A 25,381-nucleotide genomic window follows, 5' to 3' on the forward strand; every position below is an offset into this window, starting at 1 on the left:
TTCTGTAATAAGTTATGAACCACAATTTACCATACTACTTTTCTATTGTCTTGAGAGATATTTTAGCAGGAAGTAATTTGGTGTAGTTCTATTTAAATAGTAATAAAAAAAAAATCACATTTTTCTAATAATTAGGATAAAAATGCTGGAGGAAAACAGGCTTTTGAATTATGAAAACATTTTCTAAAGAATCTGTGCAGCTGCCCGTTATTTTTTTTTTCAATGACGATCAGCCAGCATGCTAACACACGAGTTATCCAGAATGTGACATGGTTACACAAAGTATCGAGGAGATCCAAATGGATACAGCCATACGCAAATAACAGTAACAGCACTTCTAGAAACAGCTATTTTAGTCACAAGACTTATGTTAGAAAGGAAAAAGTCTATCATATACTCACTGAAATGTATAAAGTATTGTTCCTGGAGGTACATAATTCTAGTTGCAGAAGAGACTATAAATAATTGATTCTTGGCCATGGAATCAAATTCTTGAAATAGACAGGAAAAAAGCTATAGGCATATTCTTACTTGAAAGAAACAGCGGCATTTCTTTTAATACAAAAATACAAGGAGAATACCTCCATTTAAGGCAAAACCTCTCAAATATTTCTTGCATGCCTCTATTGTAAACAAGTGAAAGATTTCATAAGCATAATGTTAATCGAATTAATTTTTAAAAGGATTTGAAACAGAAGGCAGTAACGATACAGCTGCTATTTTATACTCCTTCATGAAGTCTGTTCTCCACAGACTACTATTCAAAAAACAGAGCGTTATTTCAAATAGGAAATAGTGATTTATGTCATATGCACAAACACTTCTAAAAGTGGTTATGATGAACTTTTCTGCCACATTTTAGGCTGTTCTCAGGCACCACTTTCAGTTCCGCTTCAGGATCCCACTGTACTAAGTTGTGTATTGCTTACTCTGGCTGGATCAGAGTAAGTACAAGTTGTGCAAGTTCCTAATAAAGCCCAGAGTTTCCATAATCTTCAGTAATGCTGTCCTCTTCCTGAGTTCTGGCTAAACGCTTCACCTCTCCTTGTTAGTCAGCTGGCCTGTAAGCAATCACAGGCTGCTCTTCACCAACATCTATCAACATATCTAATGGCACGTGAGGCTTGTCGTAGCCAGAAAACTTGAGAGAGCTGCTTGGAAGGACTGTTTGTTGTATTTCTTTGTCAGAAACCTCTGGACCTGAAGAGTTACTGGATATATCCATTTGGCTACTGTCAGAAGTGAAATAACTCTCCTTTACTTTGCGATTCTGTTCATCGTCAGAAGGTACCTCCTCTGTGCTCTCCTGCACGGACATCTCTTCTGCTTTGGCTGGTGCCTCTGGGGGAGGAAGAGAAGATGCTCCTTCACTGGAATTCTCACGACTAACAGTTTCTTCCTGCGGCTCTACCTCCAGCGAGGTTACTTCATCGTTATTCACTGACACTGCTGACTGGCCTGGCATGAAGCTTATTACAGATATGTACTTTGCCTCCGATTTTGATTCTAGAATGCTGTCTGTGTTCAGGTTTCTTATCACACTGACCTTAAATGGAAAAACAGGAGAGATTAAAAAAAAATCACTTTTAGTTCCACATAATTTATTGGCTTTATCTTCTGTCAAAGTTTAGTGGTTAAAAAACCAAAAAGATACAAGTTCATAATACAAATTTAATGTCATTACAACCAATCCCAACAGAAGTTAGCAAAATTACAATCTGGCAAGGTCGTTAGCCTGTATCTATGACTTCAATTGTTCCGTTAACACTTTTATGCAAGCTCTGAAAAACATTTTCTATGTGCAAATACATTTGCAAAGACTCAATCCATCTCATATCGCCCACTGTATTTTAAGTCATTTGAAGTTTGCAACATGGAGGAAAACAGCAAAGGAAGAAAAAAGCTGTGATGCTCTTCAGCCAGCTGGGGAAATCTTTTCTACTCTATAGCAAATGAGTGTAACTTGCAATGACCGCCAGACTCTATTAGTCTGGGAACTAAGAACCGAGAGAGGCATTAAAACTGAGATGATAAAATCTGACCATGCTTCTTCAAGAATCTTCCTTGATGAGAAGGATGAGAGGCTGTATCTTTCCATTCATACCTTCAGAGTGTGCTGACTGAAAAGCTTGCCTTTATCTCTCACCTCAGCCCTACACCTTTCCGCTCAAGCTGCCCTGATATCTGTCGATGTAGTTTCATTGATCTGGCATAAACCATCTGGGTTTAAAAAACAAAACAAAACACACCCCAACAACAAACGCCACCACAAAGCAAACAAACACTCCCTGGAGAGCAGTTATTTGTAATCTATGCGAGTTTTACAAACAGCTGTGTTAGCACCACAAAGGTGAAGGGATCCCCTTTGGAATCAAGGGCTGCCACTGGAAAGCTGGTAAAAAGAGGATTAAGGTGGCTCCTGACACTGAGAATATACCATGCTACAACCCAGCTGCCATTCAGCCATCCTTCTCTCTGGATGTTCATTTTCTGTTATGGGGAAACAGTCACAATACTACATAAGAATATTCTTGGTAATTTCCATGAGTATGAAAACCACATCCTCCTAAGAATCAAATGCTTAAAAGCCAGTTGCAGAAACCAGAATACAATCAATAACGTGTACATAGTGAAAATATTATGAATAGCTGGTAGGATTAATGTACCTTTTGAAAACCCGTTTATACAGATCTATGAAAAAATATCAGATGCTTATGCTATACCAACAAGTTAAAAACAAAACCCAAGAAGATCTTGTTTCTAGCCTTTTTACGATTTTCACATGGCTCTAAAAACCATAGTGTTAAAATGCATTAAGGAACACCTTGTACTCTCCCCAGGTGCTGCATTTGGCAGTGCCAGCTGGCAATGCTTAGATACACCCAAGGATAAAACAAGTCCTCTCTAAACAATTACATCCAAGACCTTTGCTCTTCAAAAAGGAAACACATTTTCCTCGTGGTGAGTTTTTGAGTGAAGCAAGGTGGTGCAAAGACACTCCCATTCCCATTGATGAAAGAAGGAAGCCACCAGAAGAAAAAAAAAACTCTTGTGGTTTTCCCGGTATCAATGGTTCTTTAAGAGTCACTGAGTCATAACTACAAGACAATTTAGCAATTCATGCAGTTATTCCTAACTTGAAAGAGAAGAACCACAGCTTACTACGCTAACTGGAATGCCATTCAAACCATCTCAAGTAACAAAGGTAATTAAGATATGGTTGCTATTTGGAGAAAAGTATTTACCGTAGGTAAGTTAATATTCTCCTTTTGTGCACGTTATCTAATACTAGCAAAGTGACAGCCCATGAGCTTAAGCTGGATGTCAGCAGTATTTCCTGGCGTGTGCAGGTGCTTGGGTGTCTTCCCATCTCCAATGACAGCACCTGAGCTTTCAGGTCTTTCACTGTCTCAACAGACAAAGGAGATAAACCAGCAGAAGCCAGGCTCAAGGATACATATAAATAACATAGCCCAAGGAATCCATCACAATTGAGGTAATCAACAGCTTCTTTCTTAACTTTCTTTGTCCACCTGCAAATTCCCAGTAATTTTCAGGTGTACATTTTCTGGAGAAGAGTTTTAGAAGTCCATTTTGGATCTTACTAGGACCTTGAAAAAAAATCTGCATGGCTTTTGCATGGTTCCACAATAAATTAATTCTGTGCAAATATATAAATAGAAGACTGTGTTACCACCCTACAGACACTCACAGGAAGAAGAAAAAACTTCACAAAAGCGAACGAAGCAGCTTCTCTCTTTTAAGGCGACAATTATTTGTGGCAAGTATCAGTCAAAATTTACAGGAACAATTACAATTCCTCCAAATCAAAAATATATGTTGTAGAATCAAAAAAGCCAGAGTCACAAAGAAAATTCTTAAGTGTTTTGTGAATATCCCTAAGTGTTCTACAAATATAGTGAGAGAACAAAGCCTTGTCACTGCTGTCAGGCTCAGAGAAAGCTCCAGCAGAAAAGCTGACTTAAGTTTGAGCTACAAATCAAAATCGATGCTTTCCAATTAATCTTTCTCTTTAGTGGGTTTTTTCTACCCACTAAAGTATTTGCCAGCATTTAAAAACAAGAGGGACTGAAAAAAAAGACAGTGAAGTTAAGGCAGAGGGAGGTGCCCAGAGACTATCAATAAATTAAGGCCAGGCTCCTTTTGAAGTGGATAAGGCCTTACCACAAATTTTACAACAAAAATCTAGCACAGGACAAATCACGCACAGGACAAAATGGAAAGACTGAAGATGGTGGGTGGAAGGAGACAGCCTCTTGAAATACTTTTTGTGAGATAAATTAAAGAAAACGAATGGCTCTAACTACAGCTGGACTGCTGAAACATCAGATTCCTGCGATCCAGCAGAAGACTACCGTGACGAAGTCTTGTAAAGGAATCTGCTCCATTTCATTAGATGCATGTTCTTGATAGGATCTTACTATGAATAAGGATGTTTAAAACACATAAACAGACATTTTCTCTAATGAAAGTAATCCTTCATCAGTCGTACATTAAGCTGCACTGTGGAGGTAGGACCTGCACATGACTGACATTATTTTGGGGAGAGACAAATAGCATTGGAAAGACAACCCAGAATTTCTTGAGATCTAAATGGCAATGGATTTTTTTTTCCTTTTCTTTGGGTACATGAGACTCTCAAAGGCAGTTGCTCGATGGTTACTCTTTCTTATTTTTACTTCTGTTGGAGAATTCCAACTTGCTGGAAGTCCCTCAAATGATGTTTTAGCATCTAACTAAAGCCACCATGAAGCAGATCGGTGGAAGGCAGCAGTCCTAAGGCAGGACACCTTGCACAGCCCATTAACAGATGGAAAAACTCCCCAGATGTTTCCCTTTCAGACAAGCTCAGGTAAAGCACAATAGTCATAACCTGCACGGAAAGAAATGTTTAGCACACATTCAAAGGTTAATGACAGGCTCTTGGCTCCAAGAAGTCTACAGGGATAAGTTTAATGACATGAAGTTATTATACAGATTATTTACATTACTTATTAGTTACTTTAAATGAGTAATTATCAAACAATAATTAATCATGTTATTAATTATTCATTTTATATTCCCTCATTATTCATATCCCCTGGTTTGAAACTATCCTTGTGAGCTTTGCAATTTATATTTGTCACTAGAGACTTCAATGGAAATGAACAGAATCACAGAATATCCCAAGCTGGAAGGGACTCACGAGGACCATAGTTCAACTCCTGACTCCACTCACGGCAACCTAGAAGTTAAACCATACCTCTAAGAGCATGGTCCAAACGCTTCTTGAGCATTTACAGGCTCAGGGTCACGACCACCTTCCTGGGGAACTTGTCTAAGTGCTTGATCACCCAGATAACAATCTTTATAAATAGTTATAGGTTTCATTCAGCTCCTTAGCAACAAATTATGTTGTGGAATGTGAACCGGACTGTGGTATGCTGGAGGTTAGGAATCACAAAATAACATATAGCCCGGTAAACTGAGAATATGGGCACGCAAATGAGTTTCTACAAAGTTGAGCTAAAGTGTGAACTTGGAGCATGTATCAGGAAGCTCACAGGAGTTAAGGAGCACACATTCTATTTGTGTGATGTTCTTTTTGCTGACCCCTTAAGAAGCGATACCACAGTGGTGCTGGGAAGCCAGAATAACCGTGCATCCATTGAGCATAGCACTGTCATTCTGGATGATCTGTCTCTTGCCATAACAAACAGTCTTCACAAAAATGACTGCGTGTGTACGTAGGACATAATGGTATGTATTCAGACAGTTACACACTGATGTGAAGATGAAAAAAAATCTCCAGTGTCTCCTTTTTTCTACAGGCCTCTGTGCTTTGGTATTGGGGTCCAGCTGCAAATTCTGTCAGACAGATTTCTCTCATCTGATTTTTTTTAAAGTCTCCACTGTGAATGGTTACCTCTGAACTAGTGTCATGGCTCAGTCACAGTCCAAGAAAACAAACAGGCATTTTAGAGAGTGTTTTGTCTGACCAGAAGTGCATATTGTTTTAGAATGAGATTAATCATCTTGTGCTGCACAAATTGATGGACTAGATTACTGCTTACTACAAAGGGACCAAGCTAGCATCACTGGCTTGGATATTGCCACTTAGTTGGAATAATCTCACTTCCTAATATTCTATTCCAAAGAAAGAAGGCTCCAGGGGATCTTAAGCATTGAACTACCCCTGCACTACAAAGGAGTCACTTCAAAGGGGTTTGAAGTTGAAGAAAACAGAACTGAAGACTTCTAGAGAGAAGAGGCAGTGATCTTATGAGACTTCCTGCATCTGCTGAGAAGATACACTCTTGACACGATTACCATTTACTACTGCCTCATGTGGCAGCTCTTGAAAGCTGTTCCAACTGCTGCTGACTGTTCAGCCGCTGTGACTAAGGAGACACTGTGATGACATTGTAACGGTATGTGTCAGATACTCTGCCTCTTGTCTGATGTGAACGCAAGGAGCGCTGCTGCTCTTTAAGGAACATCCACTCTGTTTCCTTAAGATGGCCACAGAGAGCTTTTAAGGTAACAGCAGCTGCTGACCCCTCTTCCCTGTGACTGCTCAGTGTGAGAACAGATTTCCTCTGGTTGTTCTTCCCTCTTCCCACAGCACTATTGCTGCCCCCCTCCCCTTACTCTGCACAACTCGTTCTGAACGTTGTAGCGCTTAGCAGTATCACAGTATTACCATGGAATGAAGGAAACTTGCAGACGTCCAGTGACAGGACAAGACGAAATATGCACAAACTGAAACACATGGAATTTTACCTGAATGTAAGAAAACAATTTTCCCTGTGAGGGTGGTTAAATGCTGGAATAGGTTGCCCAGAGCAGTTGTGTAATCTCCTTCCTTGGAGATACTCAAAACCTAACTGGACAAAGTCCTGGGCAATCTGCTCTCACTGACCCCGTTTGAGCAAAAGGCTTGGACTAGACGATCTCAAAAAGTCTCTTCTAACCTCAGTGATTCTGTGGTTTTGTATCTTCGCTACTAGAATGACTTCAAACCCGTCCATGTACACACACATTGAGTTTTTAAGAACTAAGCTCTCAAACTAGACGACCTACTGCTACTTCAGTTATAAAGAGACTGAAATCTAGCCCTAAAATAAATACAAGGCATCTGGTTGCAGAGGCTGTCAGAATATTAGACTGGTATAAATCCTAAACATCTACGAGACCATAGTAAAAAATAAAAAAAAAATTAAAAAAGAGACAGTCATAAAGATGTTATAGTTATAAAAGTTACCTATTTGGATATTAAAAATCTGACGCAGGTAGAGAAGTCTGAACTTACCAAGGACTTAGGCAGCTTTATGTTCTCCTTCCTTAGCTTCTTGCAGCTATAACATACTGTCAACATCACACTCAGGCCAAGAATAACAGCACACGAAATGATGATATATTCTGTGTCTAAGTGAGAGCAAAATTTGTTAGAAGTTTGGAAAAATAAACCACTGCTGTATCATTTAGAATAACTTCAAAAACTGTAATAGCTCAGAATGCTTAGCTGTAATGTGTGAATCGGTCAATTTACCACCTTTTTTTTCACTCAAGAAAACTTAATTTATAAATAAAAATTACAATACAGAAGATTTTTAACTTATATAAACAAAATTTTTTTATAGAGGAAAAGGAATTGTATAACTAAGTTTGTGTTCCTTAGAGATGAAATATGGGGATAAACAGATTTATATGTTTTCCATGTGATAGCATATTACCTGACATAATACTTACACATACTCTATGTATAATAAAATTAAAATATGAAATCTTCCAAAACAGAATTGTTAACTATTACTTGAAAGATTCCACTAGTCCGACTCTCCTTAATGTCCTCCCCCTCAATCATACCACTGCTCTTGTGCACAAAAGAGCTAACACAACTGTTTCCATCTATTTTATCTGTTTTCTCTAGAGAAGTTTTGGGCTATAATGAAGTAACATTAAGAAGTCTGTAAGAGGTTATCATAGATACAAAGTTGGGTGACTACCTGCCTTTGTTCTCTTTAATTAAGAAAAAGATGTCAATACCTCAATTTTATGACCACAGGTTTATAGCTGCTTTAAACTCAAGGAAGTCTATATACATTTTCCTCAGCAACGAGACAGAGCAAAAAGCCATTTGTTAGAAGAGAGACAATGCTTCTGAAAACCATGTGACTTGGTGAATGATCCATTTGTAATTTGTTAATTACACCAATGATCAGGTGCAATGGAAACAGGTTTTCTAACACCAATGAAGCAGGAAAAGTGCCCCCAGCCCCTGCAAAAGTCAGGATTACTTAAAACTAATACATGATCTTTAAAGGTCTTTAGATCTGGGAAAGTACAATTGGAAGAGAATGACTATGCTTTCCCTTTTTTCATATTCTCTCATAGGGATCCAAGTCATTCCATGCCTATATCAGAACTCGAATACGTAGCAGAACAGATCTCTGGTCAGACTCAGTACGTTCTTTAACTAAAGTTTTAGAATCCTCTTACTCGATATCCGCGTGAGGGGAACATGGATGCAGCTTTCTTCTGAGGGGTCACCAAGCATCAGATCGCGATATAAACTTCCCATCGCCGAGACGCAGTAAGTGGAACCTTCAGCAGGAATTGGGATGTTGAAGCTACATTTATACATTGTACAGTTATCTTCAGAGAACTCTTCTTTACTCTGCAAAAAATAGAAGTCACATTGTATCTTTTGACTCAATACAACAACATAAATGTTACAGTACCTTCCAACACTTCCAAAAATGTTAAAATGCTATTAGATGTGGCTCCTACATCACCTATATACCTTGCAAATGTGACGAGAACTTCAGCTATCAGCTTATGAGTTACCTTAAGATGTTACATTTGATCAGACCATGGTGCTTGCAGCTAAGGTTTGTGCTGCTCTTAGTCTAGATTCACATTCCTAGTTCACTTATAAAACTTGTACACAGATGCATATGAAAAGGTAACTGTAAATAAACATACCTACTATTATTTTCCTCAAGTTCATCCTTCATGGTTGCTAAATAAACTGGTACCAATACCTTGAAAGGTAACCTTCTTAAATGAAAGGTCTATCTAGACAAGCCAAAGGGGCACGAGTAAAGTTACCCGTGTTTCAGCATGTACGCAGAAACATTAGCACGGTGTGACGTAACTCAATCTTGTTTACAGCTAAAGAAATACTCTCGTTTTTGTTATAAACATCCATTTGGACAATTAAAATCCAGACCTTTCAGCCACATATCTCACTGTGCCACGCTTGACATTTGAGGGCTTCAATAGTCCTAAGCTAAATTCAACTGTTCTCTTGCTATCTGTTGGCTCTGTGTGTGATCTGAGTGAACCCTTTGCTTACGTGTTTAAGGTAAACAAGAATTTTCAATTTGAAGTTTTCGTTTTGGAACTTACCTGATTTTTCTTATCCCAAAAAGTCACTACGTACATGAGCTGTGAATAAGCGCCTTGGATCCAAGGAAGAAGCTCCTCAGATGGGAATTCAGGATGGTAAATATCAACTATGATTTCATCACCGTGCCTTGAGAGATTCAGTTTTGGTGGTCCTATTTTTCCTGCAACACATTGCACCTTTGCAATTAGGCCAAAGCTTTTAACATAAAATATGTTAAGATATATATTGTTTATTTATTCATCAGAGATTTCGGAAGAATGACATGTTTATTTCACTGCTGTTAATATCACACAGCTGTGAGACTTAGAAGCGACAGAGGCATTTGGATACATTTACAAATCTGCTTCTATAACAAAGACAGAGATTGTCTGTGCAGAATTTCACTGTTGAGAAAACCAACTTTCCTATACACACAGGGCCATAAAAATTCAGCTGACAACAGAAAAAACTAACAAAGCAATTAAACGTATACATATGTGAACAAGAACAGAACACAAAATACCGCTGACTAGATCCCACCATAAATTGCACTCAGCTAAAACCAATACTGTACTGAAGCAAAGGCTATCTGAAAATCAAAACATCTCGAGCAACAGCACTTCGGAAGCCTGATTTCCCATGGCAATGGCGTCTAATGATCTGACTGAACATATCTGTTTCTTGCTCAGTGGGAATATGATTTTGTTTCCCTCCTCCATATGTGGCCACCAATTTTCTGCAAACTGTCAAACTCGGCATTATTACCATGACTTCTGCCCCTTTATCAAACACTAGAAACCCGCCACTGATTCCAAGCCACGGGAGCATTGGGTGGGGAGGGAATCATAGTGGAAAACAAAGAGGGACTTCACTTCTTCAGCTCCAGCAACGCAGAAATCCAGGTCTACCTAGAGCACAGCCCAAGCCAGGGAGAATCTCATGGGCAACGTCCTGCCTGAAAGCTGTACGTTGAGAATGGAACACGTATGAGAGGAAGTCTCTCAGTCTCTCCCCACTCTGTGGTGTCTGCTTTGCACTGCCCATGCAATGCTCAGGGCTGGCCTGGACTCTAGACACACAATTTACTTTTACAACATTGATGGGGAAAACTGATTTTTCCCGAAAGCCCAAAGGGTTTATACGAAGAACATGTAACTGTTAGTTATCCAGCTACAGTGGACTTCCAGAGCTTCTAGATAGTACCTAGACACTCAAAGCTACCAGTATTTGTAACTCCAGTGTCAAGCAAGGCATCACTAACCACATGAACACTACTTCAATGATGTCTAAAGGTCCACAGCTTTCAGGGGCAGTCTCCTACCCTAAACTAATGTCTAGGACACCAGGCAAGAACACAAGAAGGATGCGCAGTGTGTACTATCAGTGTCACCTTCTTGCCTTTAGAAGTTTTGAAGAAAATATTCAGATACCACAGCGACAGGGCTAACAAGTCCCTACTGAGGCAGAACTACACAAGTTCCTACTGAACAACCATCAGGCTTCATTTCATCTTGCAGTCCTGACTTTATAATATTCACAAATGAGATACAATACTACTGTGAAAAGGATAATTACTAACTTTTTACATTTGGGGAAAAACTACAAGGTTTAGTTTATGATGGAACTTACCACGCTTTTGCAAAATAAATTCATCTGTCTCAACATACTCAGACTGTTGTGACCCAACAACAGCTTTAACTTGAAACCAGTGAGAGGCAAAAGGATCATATATTTCCCTTGAGACATCACAAAAATGAGCCGAAATGTTCACACAAGTGGAGACGACCTTATAGGAACCTGGACTGTAAAATAGATCAAGTAATTGTTAATACAATTTCAATTGTACAATATCATATGCTACATTGCTGGATTGGGCTTGCGTGGCAAAGTTTCAGTAGCAGAAGGGGCCAGGGGTGAGAAGCTTTGGTGAGAAGCTGCCAGAAGCTTCCCCTACATCTGACAGAGCCAACGCCAGCCAGTTCCAAGACGTACCCATCACTGGCCAAGGCTGAGTGACTCAGTCACAGTGGCAGAACCTCTGGGATAACATATTTAACAAGGAGGGAAAAAAAACCAAAACATGTGCAATCGCAGCCAGGCAGAGAAGTGAGAATACAAGAGAAACAATCCTCCAGACACCAAGGTCAGTGAAGAAGGAGGGGGAGGAGGTGCTCCAGGTGCCAGAGCAAAGATTCTCTTGCAGCCCATGGAGGTCCATGGTGGATCAGATACTCATCTGCGGCCCATGGAGGACCCCATGCCAGAGCAGACAGATGCCCTGTAGGAAGCCCACACCGCAGCAGGCTCCTGGCAGGACTTGTGATGCCCCCATGCTGGAGCAGTCTGCTCCTGGAGGACTGCACCCCACAGAAGGGACTCCATGCTGGAGCAGGGGAAGAGTGTGAGGAGTCCTTCCCCTGAGGAGGAAGGAGCAGCAGAAACAACATGTGAACTGATCACAACCCCTATACTCCATCCCCCTGTCCAGGTGAGGGGAGCAATCGAGCAGCTTCGGTGGGCACCTGGTGCCCAGCCAGGGCCAACCCACCACAACTGCCTGTGACAAAACATCTGTAAGGGTGACCAAGCACTGGCACAGGTTGTCCCGGGAGGTTGTGGAGTCTCCATCCCTGGAGGTATTCAAAAGCCATCTGGACATGGTCCTGGGCAACCAGCTCTAGGTGACCCTGCTTGAGCAAGGGGGTTGGACCAGGTGACCTCCAAAGGTCCCTGCCAACCTCTACTATTGTGTTATTTGACAGATTTTGCCTTAATTTACACTTAGGCAACTTTCACCCTACATGACTTCACCACACAGAACCAAAAGCATCAACCATGGACTGACTGCTTTTACACGCTTCTAGAGAATATCAAGTACAGGAAGTGACAAAAGAATAAGAACTTACATGTAAGGTTTGACTTCCACAATAAAACGAGGAGTTTCAGACATAGATGGGTACTGCCAATGCAAGATAGTTTTGAAATTTTCAGATGTTACTTCAATCTGCGTTGGTGAAGGCACTAGAAGAAACAGAACAAATGCACTTTGATAAACAGACCTAGTCACATGTGAGAACAGCCAAATATATTTCTACATTATTTGGAAAAGGCAACATGCTAGAAGTGACAAGAAAAATTAGACATAAAAATCACAAATCCCACCCCCCAAATGGACTACTTTATGACCAGTAGGAAACATATGAGCCCTGCAAGCCGATTTATTAATTCTTCTCTCATACAGAAACAGCTTTTTTCCTGTTTACAACCCAGAACCTCAAATAACCCATGCCCATTGAAAGCAAGTCCATCAGATAGTCCGTATCAGGCTCATGAGTTGTGATGATTAAACTCCTATGTTGGTATTATACAGATATAACAGCAAGACAGACAGTATGGATTTACTAAAGTTAGAGGAGATTAAGCCCAGCTCCTGAAGAGTTCCCTTGCTCTTCAGAAACTGAAGGATTTAACGTGAATTTCTGACAATGCCATTTTTACCACTCAAGCAGTATTTCTAGAAAGCTGTGATGATAATAATAAATGACTAAAATTTGTAAGGTATTCAAGCACTGAAGCTTTAATGTAGTTTCATATGCAGGAAAGCCTTTGAAGTACATTTAATATACAACATCAAAGGTAGCGGAGTAAGCAAGACAAAAATAAAAAGCGGGATTGATAGCTTCCTTGTATGGCGAGCTTCTATCCTAAGCACCAACACGGACATCAGGGGAGCAGCAGCAGAGGAAGAAAAACTACATGATCCTGTGACTATTGAAGGCTGTCCCGTGGCAAAAAAAAAAAAAAGAAAAAAAAAAAGGTCACTCAAACGATTTTAATTGCTACTTCTTAGCTTCTCAATGGCTGGTTTGGATCCTTAATATTCTATGAATACAGTTTTTTTTGTGACAGAACTCGTATTTGACCAGTTCTAGACCGCTGCTTGTTCACAAAGCAAGTGTTCCAGCTTCACTGTGTGATATTAGGAAAAATTCTTACACTGAAAGGGTTATTAAGCACTGGAATGGGCTGCCCAGGGAAGTGGTTGAGGCACCATCCCTGGAGGTTTTCAAAAGACAGGTTGACGTAGTGCTTAGAGACATAGTTTAGTGATGTGGGGTTTTTTTTGTATGATTTTCTGTTTGTTTTTTTTTTTTTTTTTTTTTTTCTTTTTTTTTTTTTTTAATCAGAGTTAGTTTGATGGTTGGACTAGATGATCTTAAAGGTCCCTTCCAACCTAGAAAATTCTATGATTCTATATATTGAGGGAAAGTAAACCATTTTCACATCTTGAGAACAAGACCACAAAGATAACACTCTGCAGAAAGTAATACACAGAGGCCGAGATATGCTATTAACCACGAAGATTTGACACACGTAACATACATCGCTCTGCAAATGGTGCTGTGGTTTAGTTATGTTTTAATATGTACAGAAGTGGCACTTCAGTTATTGGAAAAAGAACACAATCATCGAATTCTCAACCACAAGAAAAAAAGGTGACAAGCTGACAGAAGAGGTGTCAAAGCACACGAACGTTACTTCAAATATTTAGTTTTAAGCCATGGTGTAGTAAGTCTTACAAAATTTTACTTTTGTGTACTGTTATACAAATAACACTATGCTTAATCAAAGAGTGGAAAATGAAATCCCAGAACATATCTGAACTGCCACTAGAAGCCACATGGCTTTTAATTATGCAATTCCATACCACTTTGCTTTCTCCTCCCTCCTTCTTCCTTCCACCCCCGCATTTTTGTTTTATTTTGTACACAGACAGAGTTGCTACCCTGGATTTCAAGAAAGCAAACTTTAAACTACTCAGGGAGCTACTTAGCAGTGTCCACTGGGAATCTGCTTTTAAGGGCTTAGGGGTCCACAAGCGCTGGTCAGCTTTGAAGAACCACCTTTCAGAAGCACAAGAGCAAGCAGTCCCATGGTGGTGTAAGTTCAGCAAGACCAGCTTGGCTGAACAGGGACCCCCTTGTGGAATTCAAGAGGTAAAAGAAATCGTATGGTATTTGGAAGCGAGGTCAGGCTTCGCAGGAAGATTACAGAATCATGGTTCATAGGTAGAAGACACAAAAGGCCAAAGCTGAACTAGAGTTGAAACTAGCCAGTGTTGTTTGGGATAACAAGAGCTTTCTTAAATATGTTAATAGGAAGTGGAGGTCTAAGGAAAATATTGGACCAATACTCATTGAAGATAGTCACCTGACTCATAGGGATGAAGAAAAAGCAGAGGCATTCCATGAGGTTTTTTTGCCTAATGCTGATAGACCTTGGTACACCCAGTCTGACCTAAACCCCAAGTGGACCCCAAGTGCTGGAACAGTGACCTACTATTTGTGGACACTGAAGCTGTAAGAGAACAACTATATCAACTGAATGTTCACAAGTTCATGGGGCCTGATGGGATTCACCTCAGAGCACTGAAGATGTTACAGTAGGACCCCTCTTGATCATCTACCAAAGGTGTGAGGAGGTCCCTGCCAACACTATTCCAATTTACAAGATGGCCACGAGGGAAGACCCAGGAAACTACAGACCTGTTAGTCTAACCTCAGTACCTAGAAAAATTATGGAGAAGACCATACTGGGTGCTATCAAAAGACATTTGAAGAACAATACAATCAGTACAATACAACCCAGTCAACATGGGTTCACAAAGGGGAAGTCCTGTTTAATGTAATATCCTTCTCTGATAAGGTCACCCACCAGCGGATGAAGGGAAGGCGGTGGATGCAGTTTTTCTATATTTCAGTAAGGCTTTTGATACTGTCTCTTCACAGCACTCTTCTGGAAAAATTGTCCAACTGAGAACGGACCAAGTACCTAGTGCTCTGGGTGAAGAACTGTCTGAACATCAGAGCTCCAAGGGTTGTAGTCAATGAGGGTACATCTGGGTGGTGACCAGTCACCAGCAGTGTTCCTCATAGAATCACAGAATGATACGGGGTTGGAAGGGACCTCTGGAGAGCATCTAGCCCCACCTCATTGCCAGAGCAGGTCTATCTACAGCAGGTTGCACAGGAATGTGTCCAGGTGGGTTTTGAATGTCTCCAGAGAAGGAGACTCCACCACCTCTCTGGGCAGCCTGTTCCAGGGCTCTGGCACCCTCAAAGTACAGAAGTTCCTCCTCATGTTTAGATGGAACTTCCTCTGTTCCAGTCTGTGCCCATTTCCTCTTGTCCTGTCACTGGGCACCACTGAAAAAAGACTGGCCCCATCCTCCTGACACCCACCCTTTAAGTATTGATAAGCATTGATCAGATCCCCCCTCAGTCTTCTCCAGACTAAAAAGACCCAAGTCCCTCAGCCTTTCCTCATCAGAGAGATGTTCTAGTCCCTAATTAAGATTACCTAAAGAAAACCAACAAATTATGGAGTATTTGGTCCATGTGTCTCTAAGCTGCTGGGCTTTTGCCTGTAGATGGTTTGGGGAGGAACCCACAACTGAAAGAAGAACAGGTCTTTTCTCAATGGGCTTAAACAAGCTACAGCACTCCTTAGCAATAGAGAAAAATAATCGTATGGCTTTGTGAATGAGAAAAACTGACAATTTTAAAGAAACTTGTAATTTAAATAAAAGGCTTTGAGGTAACTTGGGGGGGGGGGGGGGTTATTACCTACAGTTCCTAATGAACATTAGTGTTGGTTACTAACTTTCTGGTGCAATCCAGAACTTCCTATGTTCAAGTTTGTGCCTGTTACCAACCCTGTTATGGGGCTCAGTTCTAGGGCCTGTTCTGTTCAGCATTTTTACCAATGATCTGGAAGCAGGAGTTGAACGCACCATTAGCAAATTTGCCAATGATACTAAATTGGGAGGTGCCATTGACTTTCTTAAGGCACAAGAGCCTTGCAGAAGGATCTTAGATAGATTGGAGCACCAGGAAATGATTAATGGGATGAAATTTAACAAGTCCAAATGCCAGACTCTGCACCTGGGATGGAGTAACACTGGGCACAAGTATAAATTGGGAGAAGAGTAGAACAGGAATGCAATACTCCGAAATACTTGTGAATGCTGCTGAGTGACCAACTAGGTAGATTCTTTTTAGTTCTAGTTGCTCCTCCACAGCTCCACGAAAGATTACTCAACCTAATTCTCCTCTCTTCCACCCAGAGATGAATTTTAACATGCTCCAGCTCTGAGACTACAAAGTAACTAGCAGAAAACAAGCTTTCCTCATGAAAAGACAACTTTCTTCACAAACTATACCCCCATATAAACCAGCCACGAGGAACGTCACCACAAAACATGTTGAGGTCTTCAATGGCACTACAAGTTGGCCTTGATCACTTAGAGGAACAAGTTTACAAATACCATTAGCTCATCCTCTTCATCCTCACTTTTAATAACTTTGCTTTCAGTGATCAAGTTAGTCAAGCACTATCCCCTTCTCTGATCTTTCACTCCATATCCTCAAGACAGACCTAAAAGACACTTTTCAGCATGAGCCAAGAAGCTAAAAGTCATAACTCTACTTACAAACGAAAGTCGGTAAAGAAATAGGTTTATAGCACACCTACTCTCACCTTATTAACGTCTCCATGTTTCACAGGCCAAGAATTATCTCCCTCTCTTTTTCTAAGGGATGACACCTTATTACCCCTTCTACCACTTCCCTCCTCCTCTGCAGGCATCAGATATCTTGTCTCTCAAATGGTCTAATGGATATGTAGTAAAGTCAAATGTAAATTAGTCCCACCTTGTGTTTATTTTTGAGGTTTGCTGGTTTGACTTTAAAGCCAAAGAAAGCCTGAAAGGTCATCTCCTTTCACTAATTAAACTGGTTATTTTCATGGAAGACTATCTCTACCTTCAATCCTTGCCTAACCAATTTGAACGACCAAGGACCTTTCTCTTCAGGTCATTTAACAATAATACACAGAAACTTAGCGCAAGTGACAGCATCTTAAGATGCAGAAGTGAGTGCTCAGCACAGCAACAGTTCACAGAATCACAGAATGATACGGGATTGGAAGGGACCTCTGGACATCATTTAGTCCAAAGGACCTCACCCATGGAAAGTTTACTTTTAATGCCTTGGTCAGGCAATTCTAGTCCCTTTTTTCAGGTTTGTTATCTCCCCTGCGTGCCCCTCCCCAACCAATAAAATGGTCTTCATTGTCCATCCCACAGCCCTTTATTCAGGCTGTCTGAATCTGTCTCCTAATGGTTTCTCCTCCAGCCGGTGCTTAGACAGAGCCTTGGGACACCCCAGCCTCATCTCACTCCAGCATCACAGCTACAGACCATAGAGAACATTGCAGATTATCAAAGTGCCAGCGTCTGATCTTCATAGATGTTATTTCTGCATATTGCCTATTAAAATGCCATAATGCTTTCTATGAATGCTGTTTTACTTAACCCAAAATTAAGCATTAATTTTTCCAACATGTTACACCTGTTCTACGTTATTCAGCAAGCACAACTGAAGGAAGATGATAGTGGCTACTGGTGCAATGGTAATCTTTAAACATAAGACTCCTTCTAGTTTATAATAAACATAAACGCAGCAACACTCAAGGTGCGAATTCAAACAGTGAGAAACCAAGTGTGGAAAAAGCGAGAGAAGAAAAATCAATCAGCAAATCATGTCGCGATGTGTGATACAGGCCACTCAGCAAGTTCTTGTCTGCCTCAGGTTCAAATGCAGTGATTTCCACCCACAGTTTGCTCCGTTCACTTTGCCTTGTAAAACAGCAATCCCGACTGACAGAGGCAACACAGATGTCAGAAAGAACAATTTTTTCACATAAACAACAGAAATTGAATTGTGTAGGTGCATTGTGGAAAAACAGAAGAAGAACTTCAGACAGTAGCTCTATGTCCAGAGAATAAAGGAATAAAAGACAAAGGTAGGCCAGTCAGATTTACTTTTTTTTTTTTTTTTTTTTTAAGAGTGCTAAAAGAAACTAAGCATGCCTCATGATTTTGAGGATAAAAATCTGTAATGCTGGAAAGCAAAGGTGGGAGTAAAAGCAAACACAAGCATGATCACAGGGTCACCCAGAAGTTAAACACTGAATAGAGAACAGACATGGGCATGTAACCACACAATTTATCTCAGCAGATTCACACCTGCATCACTGCATCAGTTTATAACCAACATAAATAAATATTCATATTTATTTGTTCAGATACAAACGATCCAGACAAACTATAGCTGCCATATCAGTGGTGGCAAAGACCCCAGCAGGTGTGACTACTGTGGTAAGTGTGTGTGTATATATATATATATAATCAAATGTATATAGATGTAATCAAGTATCTTCTTAATGTGCAATTATCTTAACTAGTGTATTTAAGTTTTGGAGACATATACATCTTCAGCAAACTTGCATAGCGGACAGGAAGGAAATACATGTGGGAGGAAATTAAAAACCAAATGTCACCAAAAGACTTGTCTTACTGCAAATATCTGCTGCTTGGTTTCTGGCTGCTAAGAAATAAGGGGGTTTTTTTGTTTGGGTTTTTTTTTTTTTTTTTTCTCAAAGTAACAGGAACAAGCGTACTCAACTGCATTTTCTAAGACTAGGAAGATAACTCATAGAAATAATCTATTAGTTGCAAAAAAATGTATGATACAGTTCTTCTTCAAAAGTACCCATCAAACCAGAAAATGATTGCTTGTATCTACAGGACAAGTCTAACTAGTCTTGTTTTGTACATTCACTTCCCCAAGACAAAAACACCACACTGCATATCTTTCACAAATCTCAGCAGGGTCAGACATGTGCAAAGCCAGAAAGGTTCCTATGCTAGTTGAAACCGGACTATGTTGTTCACTATATAAATGCTCCTGAACAATACTACCTGTGGAAAGTACTCGTGAAACACGTTTGAAGCAGCCATCTATTCAATAAAATCTGTTTTTAAAACATATACAGAAGGACTTTGTTTTTTTTTTTATATATATATGTTGATGCCCCACTTGTTCATTGAGCCTCAGCAATGCACTGTCCAACAACAAAAATTAAACCAATGAACTGGAGAAGGGGACATTTCAGCGATGTAAAAATGAGACAGCCTTTATACTGATGTTTATATCTTGTGCAACACCAAAGTCCCTTCTCTCATTCCGGCAGAGGCCACAAGGCATTACTGTATACAGAGAGGCATTTGTCACCACTGTTGATGGAAGCAAAATTTAACTGGAAGTGCAACACTGATGAGTCCACAACGCAGACCCTACGGCACAGCTATCGAGACGACAGCAGCTTAAAGAACCACAGGGTTCACTCAGGTTGCACGTGCCTATTAAACATCATTTAGGCACCAAAATACAGACTGAAAGCTTAAAAAGACAAATTGTGGAGGGGGAAAAAAAAAAAAAAGGGTAAAAACATCTTTTGAAATTCTACTGCTTTTCTGCATTTCCATGAAAAACAAACAAATCCTTACTTTCCCTAAGCGATACATCGCAGGAAAACAGTTTTAAATCACTTCAATAGGCCAAGAGGGACAATAGCGTGAACTTTGCTGTGGACGCATGGCAAATGTGTAACGTGTCATTTAGTCTGTTAAAAGGCAGCCAGATAAAATGCTAGCAAACCAGTCCCTTCCAGGCCCCTGACTGGGAAAATGGTGTGCCTTCCTTACGTCAGCCCTGGGCTCCATCTGAGCTCATCTATCCACTTTAACTGCACCCAGGAAAGGTAGCAGCTCTGGCAACTTCACAAATGTAAAAAAGCAATTCTCCTTAGCTTTCACCACCACTGGAAGAGAAGACAGGGGAAAAAAAGATCAGATAAATCTGCACTACTTGAGAATGCTTCTGCAGGACTCTGCAGAATAGGGGGGGGAAAAAAAAAAAGAAAAAAAAAGAAAAAAAAAGGTGGCAAAAAGGCAGCCAATATCCCAAAAAATGGATTCAGAGAGTAACAAGTCTGTGCCAAGGGTGAAAAATAGCACATGAAAAGAATTTAGCCTGTTCCTGAAAAGCTGCATTTCCTCTAGGATGGTCCTCTTTAATCATTTAGAGTCTCACTTCTATCTATTGTGAATCAAACAAAACTGGCCCGTGACAAAGCAGCATTCGGGCATCTGGGGCTTGAAGAGAGCAAGAAGCACTGCCCAGAAAGGCAGGACAGAATTTCAGCTGGCAGGGATCAGCACTTGGCACAAGCTGAGCAGCCTTCAGCAGCAAAGCCCTGAAGAATTGAATCATAGAATCATAGAATCGTCTAGGTTGGAAGGGACCCTTGGGATCATCGAGTCCAACCATCTACCCTACTCTACAAAGTTCTCCCCTATACCATATCCCCCAACACCACATCTAAACGGCTCTTAAACACATCCAGGGATGGTGACTCAGCCACCTCCCTGGGCAGCCTATTCCAATGCCCGACCACTCTTTCTGTGAAAAATTCTTTCCTAATGTTCAGTCTAAACCTACCCTGTTGGAGCTTGAAGCCATTCCCTCTCGTTCTGTCATTAATTACCTGTGCGAAGAGACCAGCACCAACCTGCAAAATTGATTTTACTCCTGCTGATTGTCCGGCCACCCTCTAGTTTGCAGCAGCCACACAGCGTACATGGAAAGGTTTGTCTGTGCTTGCCTTCACCCGCTTTCACTCATCCCTCCAAAAGAAACCCAGGACATACACTTACTTCTCTTGTAATGCTGCTCCTACGCCTCCATGGTACTTCCTTAACAAAGTTGTTAAAACCAAGCCTAAATTAGTGCATCTAACAGCAATTCTATGCAGAACGTTCTATGAGTCCTCAAAAGATCTTAAATTCAAAAAGGAAACCTCATTCAGTTTGCACATGAAGGGAGTACGAATACCGGGGTAAAACTTAAAGCTATTAATTTTATAATTATTTAGTAAAATGAACTTCAGTTATTTCACAGAAGTAAACACTATATACAGCATTTAGTGCATTTTCACAGCTTCTGTTTACACCAGGTTTTTACTTTCTAGAGCTCAGAGGTTTGACACTGGTCCATGGAGCTTTTAAAATAATTTATGATAGAAATCTCCACAAGGTGGTGTGCTCTACTGACAGGAGAGGCAGATCTAGATCACCATCTTAAGAAAAACACAGTAAAGTTGCACAAGATTACAACCGCTGTAATAGTAGAAGCTAAAGCTTCTTTATCTAAGCTGTTTTATTTATTTTATGACTATTCTTCCCTTTTGTTACAGCTGAGAAGTCAATATAATGGATGATACCCAAATACAACACTTTCTATCATCAGCAATTTGTTTTTGCTTGCAGCTGGACAGACAACTGCTGCAACGCTTAATAATATGAACCAAAAAAGAATAAATCAAGACTACCAAGATCATCACACACAAGAGGAAATCAGCCACAAAAATTAAGTACATGCATCTCCTTGGAGATCCGGCTTTCAATGTGCAAGAAGCACCTGAATTACTACCACGGTCTCCAAATCTTCTGCTACAATAATCTTAACCAGGGACCTCCTCTTCCAGGATACCTAAACACAGATTATAGATCCCATCTGCAAGCGTCCAGCTCTACTGATGAGTCACAGGCCTATCGATGCAGCTACAGGAAACACATTCAGACAACTCCTGTTGGGTTGTCTGGCTTTTCTAAGGAAAAATGTGTTCAACAACCGAAAATGATCGAGTATTTCCTCATTACACACTCAGCCTTAAGGTAAGTACTACACTACTGGCACAATGAAAGCCCCACTAAGACTTCAGAAAACATAATCCATGTATCATTGCAGAGGAAAGAATCATAAACATGCTTCAGAATTCCCCTTCTATTTTCATGCTTCCACTGTAAGCCAGCAGGTCTACTTGCATCAATGTAATAAAGTAGTAGGGACATGGCATTAGTTTCTCATTACAGATACAACCGGCATTTGCATTCAGCCACTACACAGCAATATCTACTAGAATTCTCCTCACCACATTTTTGTTCACTAAAAGCCTACGTTTTTGCTTACATGATGAAGCCTCTGGTTACAGAGGCTGTGGCCAATCTGAGTGCAAAGTCACCAGGAAAACTCTGCTTTTTTTTTCAAAACCTTACTCAGAAGGATATTCCGCTCCTTTCACCTGAGGGTTTCCTACACTCACTTGCAGAAAAATGAGCTTTTTGCTTCTAGGCAGCTTGTCACATCAACTACACCACAGCACTGCACTCTTACACTGAGGGAACTGTTGTGCTGGACCAGGCTGGATTATAGCAGGTCTGTTTTACAACAAGTGATTTACTGGTATTGTATTTTTACCTTAAAATTGCTTAATGCAATGTAAAAGTAATTATTTTATTAGCAATAAGAGTACGCCCTTAAAAGAGGTGAAGTCACATCTTGAAAGACAGTATTTAACATCATCTCAAGCCTCCTTACAGCTAAAATGTTCGGGGGGGGGGGGAAAGGAATTTCCCTGCAAGGTGTACTGGATAATAGTCAGCCACCAAGTCAAACAGATTGGATGCTCAAGAGGTAAACTACCAAGGGGCAAATCAGCAGGCAAATTAGCATTTTTACTGCTCCTACTCCACACCCAGCTAAACCCCAGCAGTCTTCCAAACTCCTGCGTGGTGTTGCCCATCCCCAGGGGCCCCTGATTTCAGTCACTTCACCTGGGGATGGATCTGAACTGCACAAAGTCCCAGCGAACCTGTATTATGCATTTGCAGAATCCAAGGAGCCTGGAGATGTAATCCATGTTTCTGAGAGCAACTGCAAGCAGCATTTTAGGTAAATGGATCTTGCTTTGTGGGTAAAGCCCAGGAGAGTACAGCTGCGCTTATCTAAATGCATGGACATGCTTCCTATTTCAAGCCCTTTCCTCAAGCTGCCAATATTGTTAAAAACAAAACCCATTCTCTTTTGACCTGAACAATTAGACAAGCAACCTCTGGTTCTAATGAGCTGCTCCAGCCTGAAGCGCAACTCGTAAACCAAACGGAGCATTTCTTTCATAATTTACTTGCAACGACTCTGCCCAGGGACAAAACTCTGCTGTTTGCTGGCAGGCCACCCCTCCTCCCCCACCAGCGCTCGGCTGAAAGGTGTCCCCACACCTGTGGGTCAAGGACACGATCCCAGTGCTCCGTTTGGACTGCCCGGTCTTACACTCCCCCTCTTTGCCGTGAAACTCCCAGTTTCTCTGCTTTTTTAGAGGTACAGGTTTATAAAGCACCGTGAAGTCGGCCTGTTCTGTGCACACCCTGCTCTCGCTTTACGTGACAAAATGCACACACAAGCTGAGGTTTAGACTGGATATTAGGAAAAACTGCCTCACCGAAGGGGTTGTCAAGCCCTGGAACAGCCTGACCAGGGAAGCGGCAGAGTGGCCATCCTTGGAGGTATTTAGAAGACGGGCAGATGTGGCACTGAGTTAGGACATGGTTTAATGGTAACTTGGCACTGCAGGGTTAACGACTTAACTCGATGATCTCAGAGGTCTCTTCCAACCGAGATGATTCCGTGCGTCTATGGCTGGTTATCATCCACCTTACCGTAAAGGTCTGTCGTCACCATTAATTACAGGTTAATTACAGGTGCGATAAGGCCAGGGGTTACACCTAAGACAACCACCCTGCAGCAGAGAGACGCTTCCACACCCCCCCACGGTGCTGCGTTACTAGAAGTGATTTGCATGTCACCAGATCACTTCCACGGCAAAGCTTTTAACTTCACCACCCCAGAGGCAGCTCAACCGGCACCGGGTCACCTCGGGGGGGGGGGGGGGGGGGAGGCACGGACAGCCCGGCACAGCCCTTGGGGGGACGGGGTGAGGCTGAACAAAGCGGGACGCCGTTCCCTCCCCACCCGGCAAAGCGGGACCCGCCGCTTCCCCTCCGCCGTTCCCTCCCCACCCGGCAAAGCGGCACCCGCCGCTTCCCCTCCGCCTCCCCGCGGCCACAGGGACACGGCGGCCCCGGGACAGGGTTCGGCACCGGCGGCGGGCCTGCCGCCCCCGCCTCGGACCCGCCGCCGCCCCCGCCTCAGGCCGGCCTGCCCATACCGCCCCGTCCCATCCCCTCAGGCCGGCCTGCCCATACCGTCCCGTCCCATCCCCTCAGCCCGTTACCTGCGGGCGGCTGCTCCCCGCGGGAGGCCGCGCTCCGGTGGGCTGCTACCACCACAGCGAGGGCCAGGAGGGCCTGCGGCAGCCGCATGGCGCCCGGCGGCTGTTGAGGGGGGGGGGGGGGGGGGGGGCGGCCGCCCCAGCTCGTCCTCCCCCACCGCGCTCCGCTCCCGTCGCCTCGCCTCAGCCGCGGCGCTTGCGCGCTGCGCTGCCGACAGGGACGACCGGGAAGGGGCGGGCGGGTCACGCCTCCCCGCGCCAAGGGCGGGCTGTGCGGGGGCGGTAGGACGCTCGGCGGGTCACTGCTGGGCGGCCCGGGCCGGGAGCGATAGCTTGAGGGGCCCCGCAGGCGGGGGGAGTGCGGCCTGGGCAGGGGAGGAGGCCTCGGGGCCTGGCGGCGGCCGGTGATGAAGATGTTCGCCTCCGCGATGCCCTGCCTTTCTTAATTTTGCGTTCTGTCTTTAAGTGCTGGTACTACGGTCATAACCTGTCAGCCCCGGCCGCTGAAAAGTCGTCGTCCTCCGTCCCTTGTCATCTTGGGGCCTCTGCTCGCCCCCTATTTCTTCAAAAACACAAAGCGTTCATCCTGTGAGTTTTTCAGAGAAGGTACGTGGGATTCACACGGGCAGAGGGATCCTAATTTACGCTGAGAGGTTTTATTCTTTCTTGCAAATGACCTAAATTTATATGCATTTCAAAATAAAATGAAGTGCTGCCAAGCAAGATGGAGACTGCAGCCTTTTCCACCCTCCTGTTTCTACACCTCCCACCCAGCGTCCCAATAATTCTGCACCTTAACCACTCAACCTTACGCTCACCCTGGGCCAGATGAGGAGAAGGACACGGAAGAAACCTCTCCAGTTATAAGGGAGGATGTAGCAGCCTCTTAAGCTCCTGTCAGACATTCTGCAAATAATTCTTTTTCCAGACCTAAAATGGAGGCAGCTTGAGGGC

General features: G+C 42.2%; 1 protein-coding gene across 1 annotated transcript; it reads right to left on the reverse strand.

Moving 5' to 3' along the window:
* Positions 1–220: 220 nt before the first annotated feature.
* On the reverse strand, positions 221–24,657 carry IFNGR1 (interferon gamma receptor 1). The gene is made up of 7 exons (XM_074169031.1): positions 24,431–24,657; positions 12,301–12,415; positions 11,024–11,196; positions 9,415–9,575; positions 8,503–8,680; positions 7,313–7,428; positions 221–1,546 (listed from the first exon to the last, which is right to left on the reverse strand). Exons 1-7 carry the CDS (start codon positions 24,516–24,518, stop codon positions 1,049–1,051), a joined length of 1,329 nt encoding a protein of 442 aa, XP_074025132.1. The 5' UTR covers positions 24,519–24,657; the 3' UTR covers positions 221–1,048.
* Positions 24,658–25,381: the final 724 nt, after the last annotated feature.

The sequence above is a fragment of the Numenius arquata genome, chromosome 2 (genome assembly GCF_964106895.1).
Source record: "Numenius arquata chromosome 2, bNumArq3.hap1.1, whole genome shotgun sequence".
Taxonomy (NCBI): Eukaryota; Metazoa; Chordata; class Aves; order Charadriiformes; family Scolopacidae; genus Numenius; species Numenius arquata.

Coding starts and splice junctions, on each gene's coding strand:
- IFNGR1 (XM_074169031.1), bottom strand. CDS start 24,518: ATGCGGCTGCCGCAGGCCCTCCTGGCCCTCGCTGTGGTGGTAGCAGCC. Junction 8,681..9,414: donor TTTGGGATAAGAAAAATCAG/GTAAGTTCCAAA, acceptor TATTTTTTGCAG/AGTAAAGAAGAGTTCTCTGA. Junction 7,429..8,502: donor TCCCCTCACGCGGATATCGA/GTAAGAGGATTC, acceptor GCTCTCACTTAG/ACACAGAATATATCATCATT.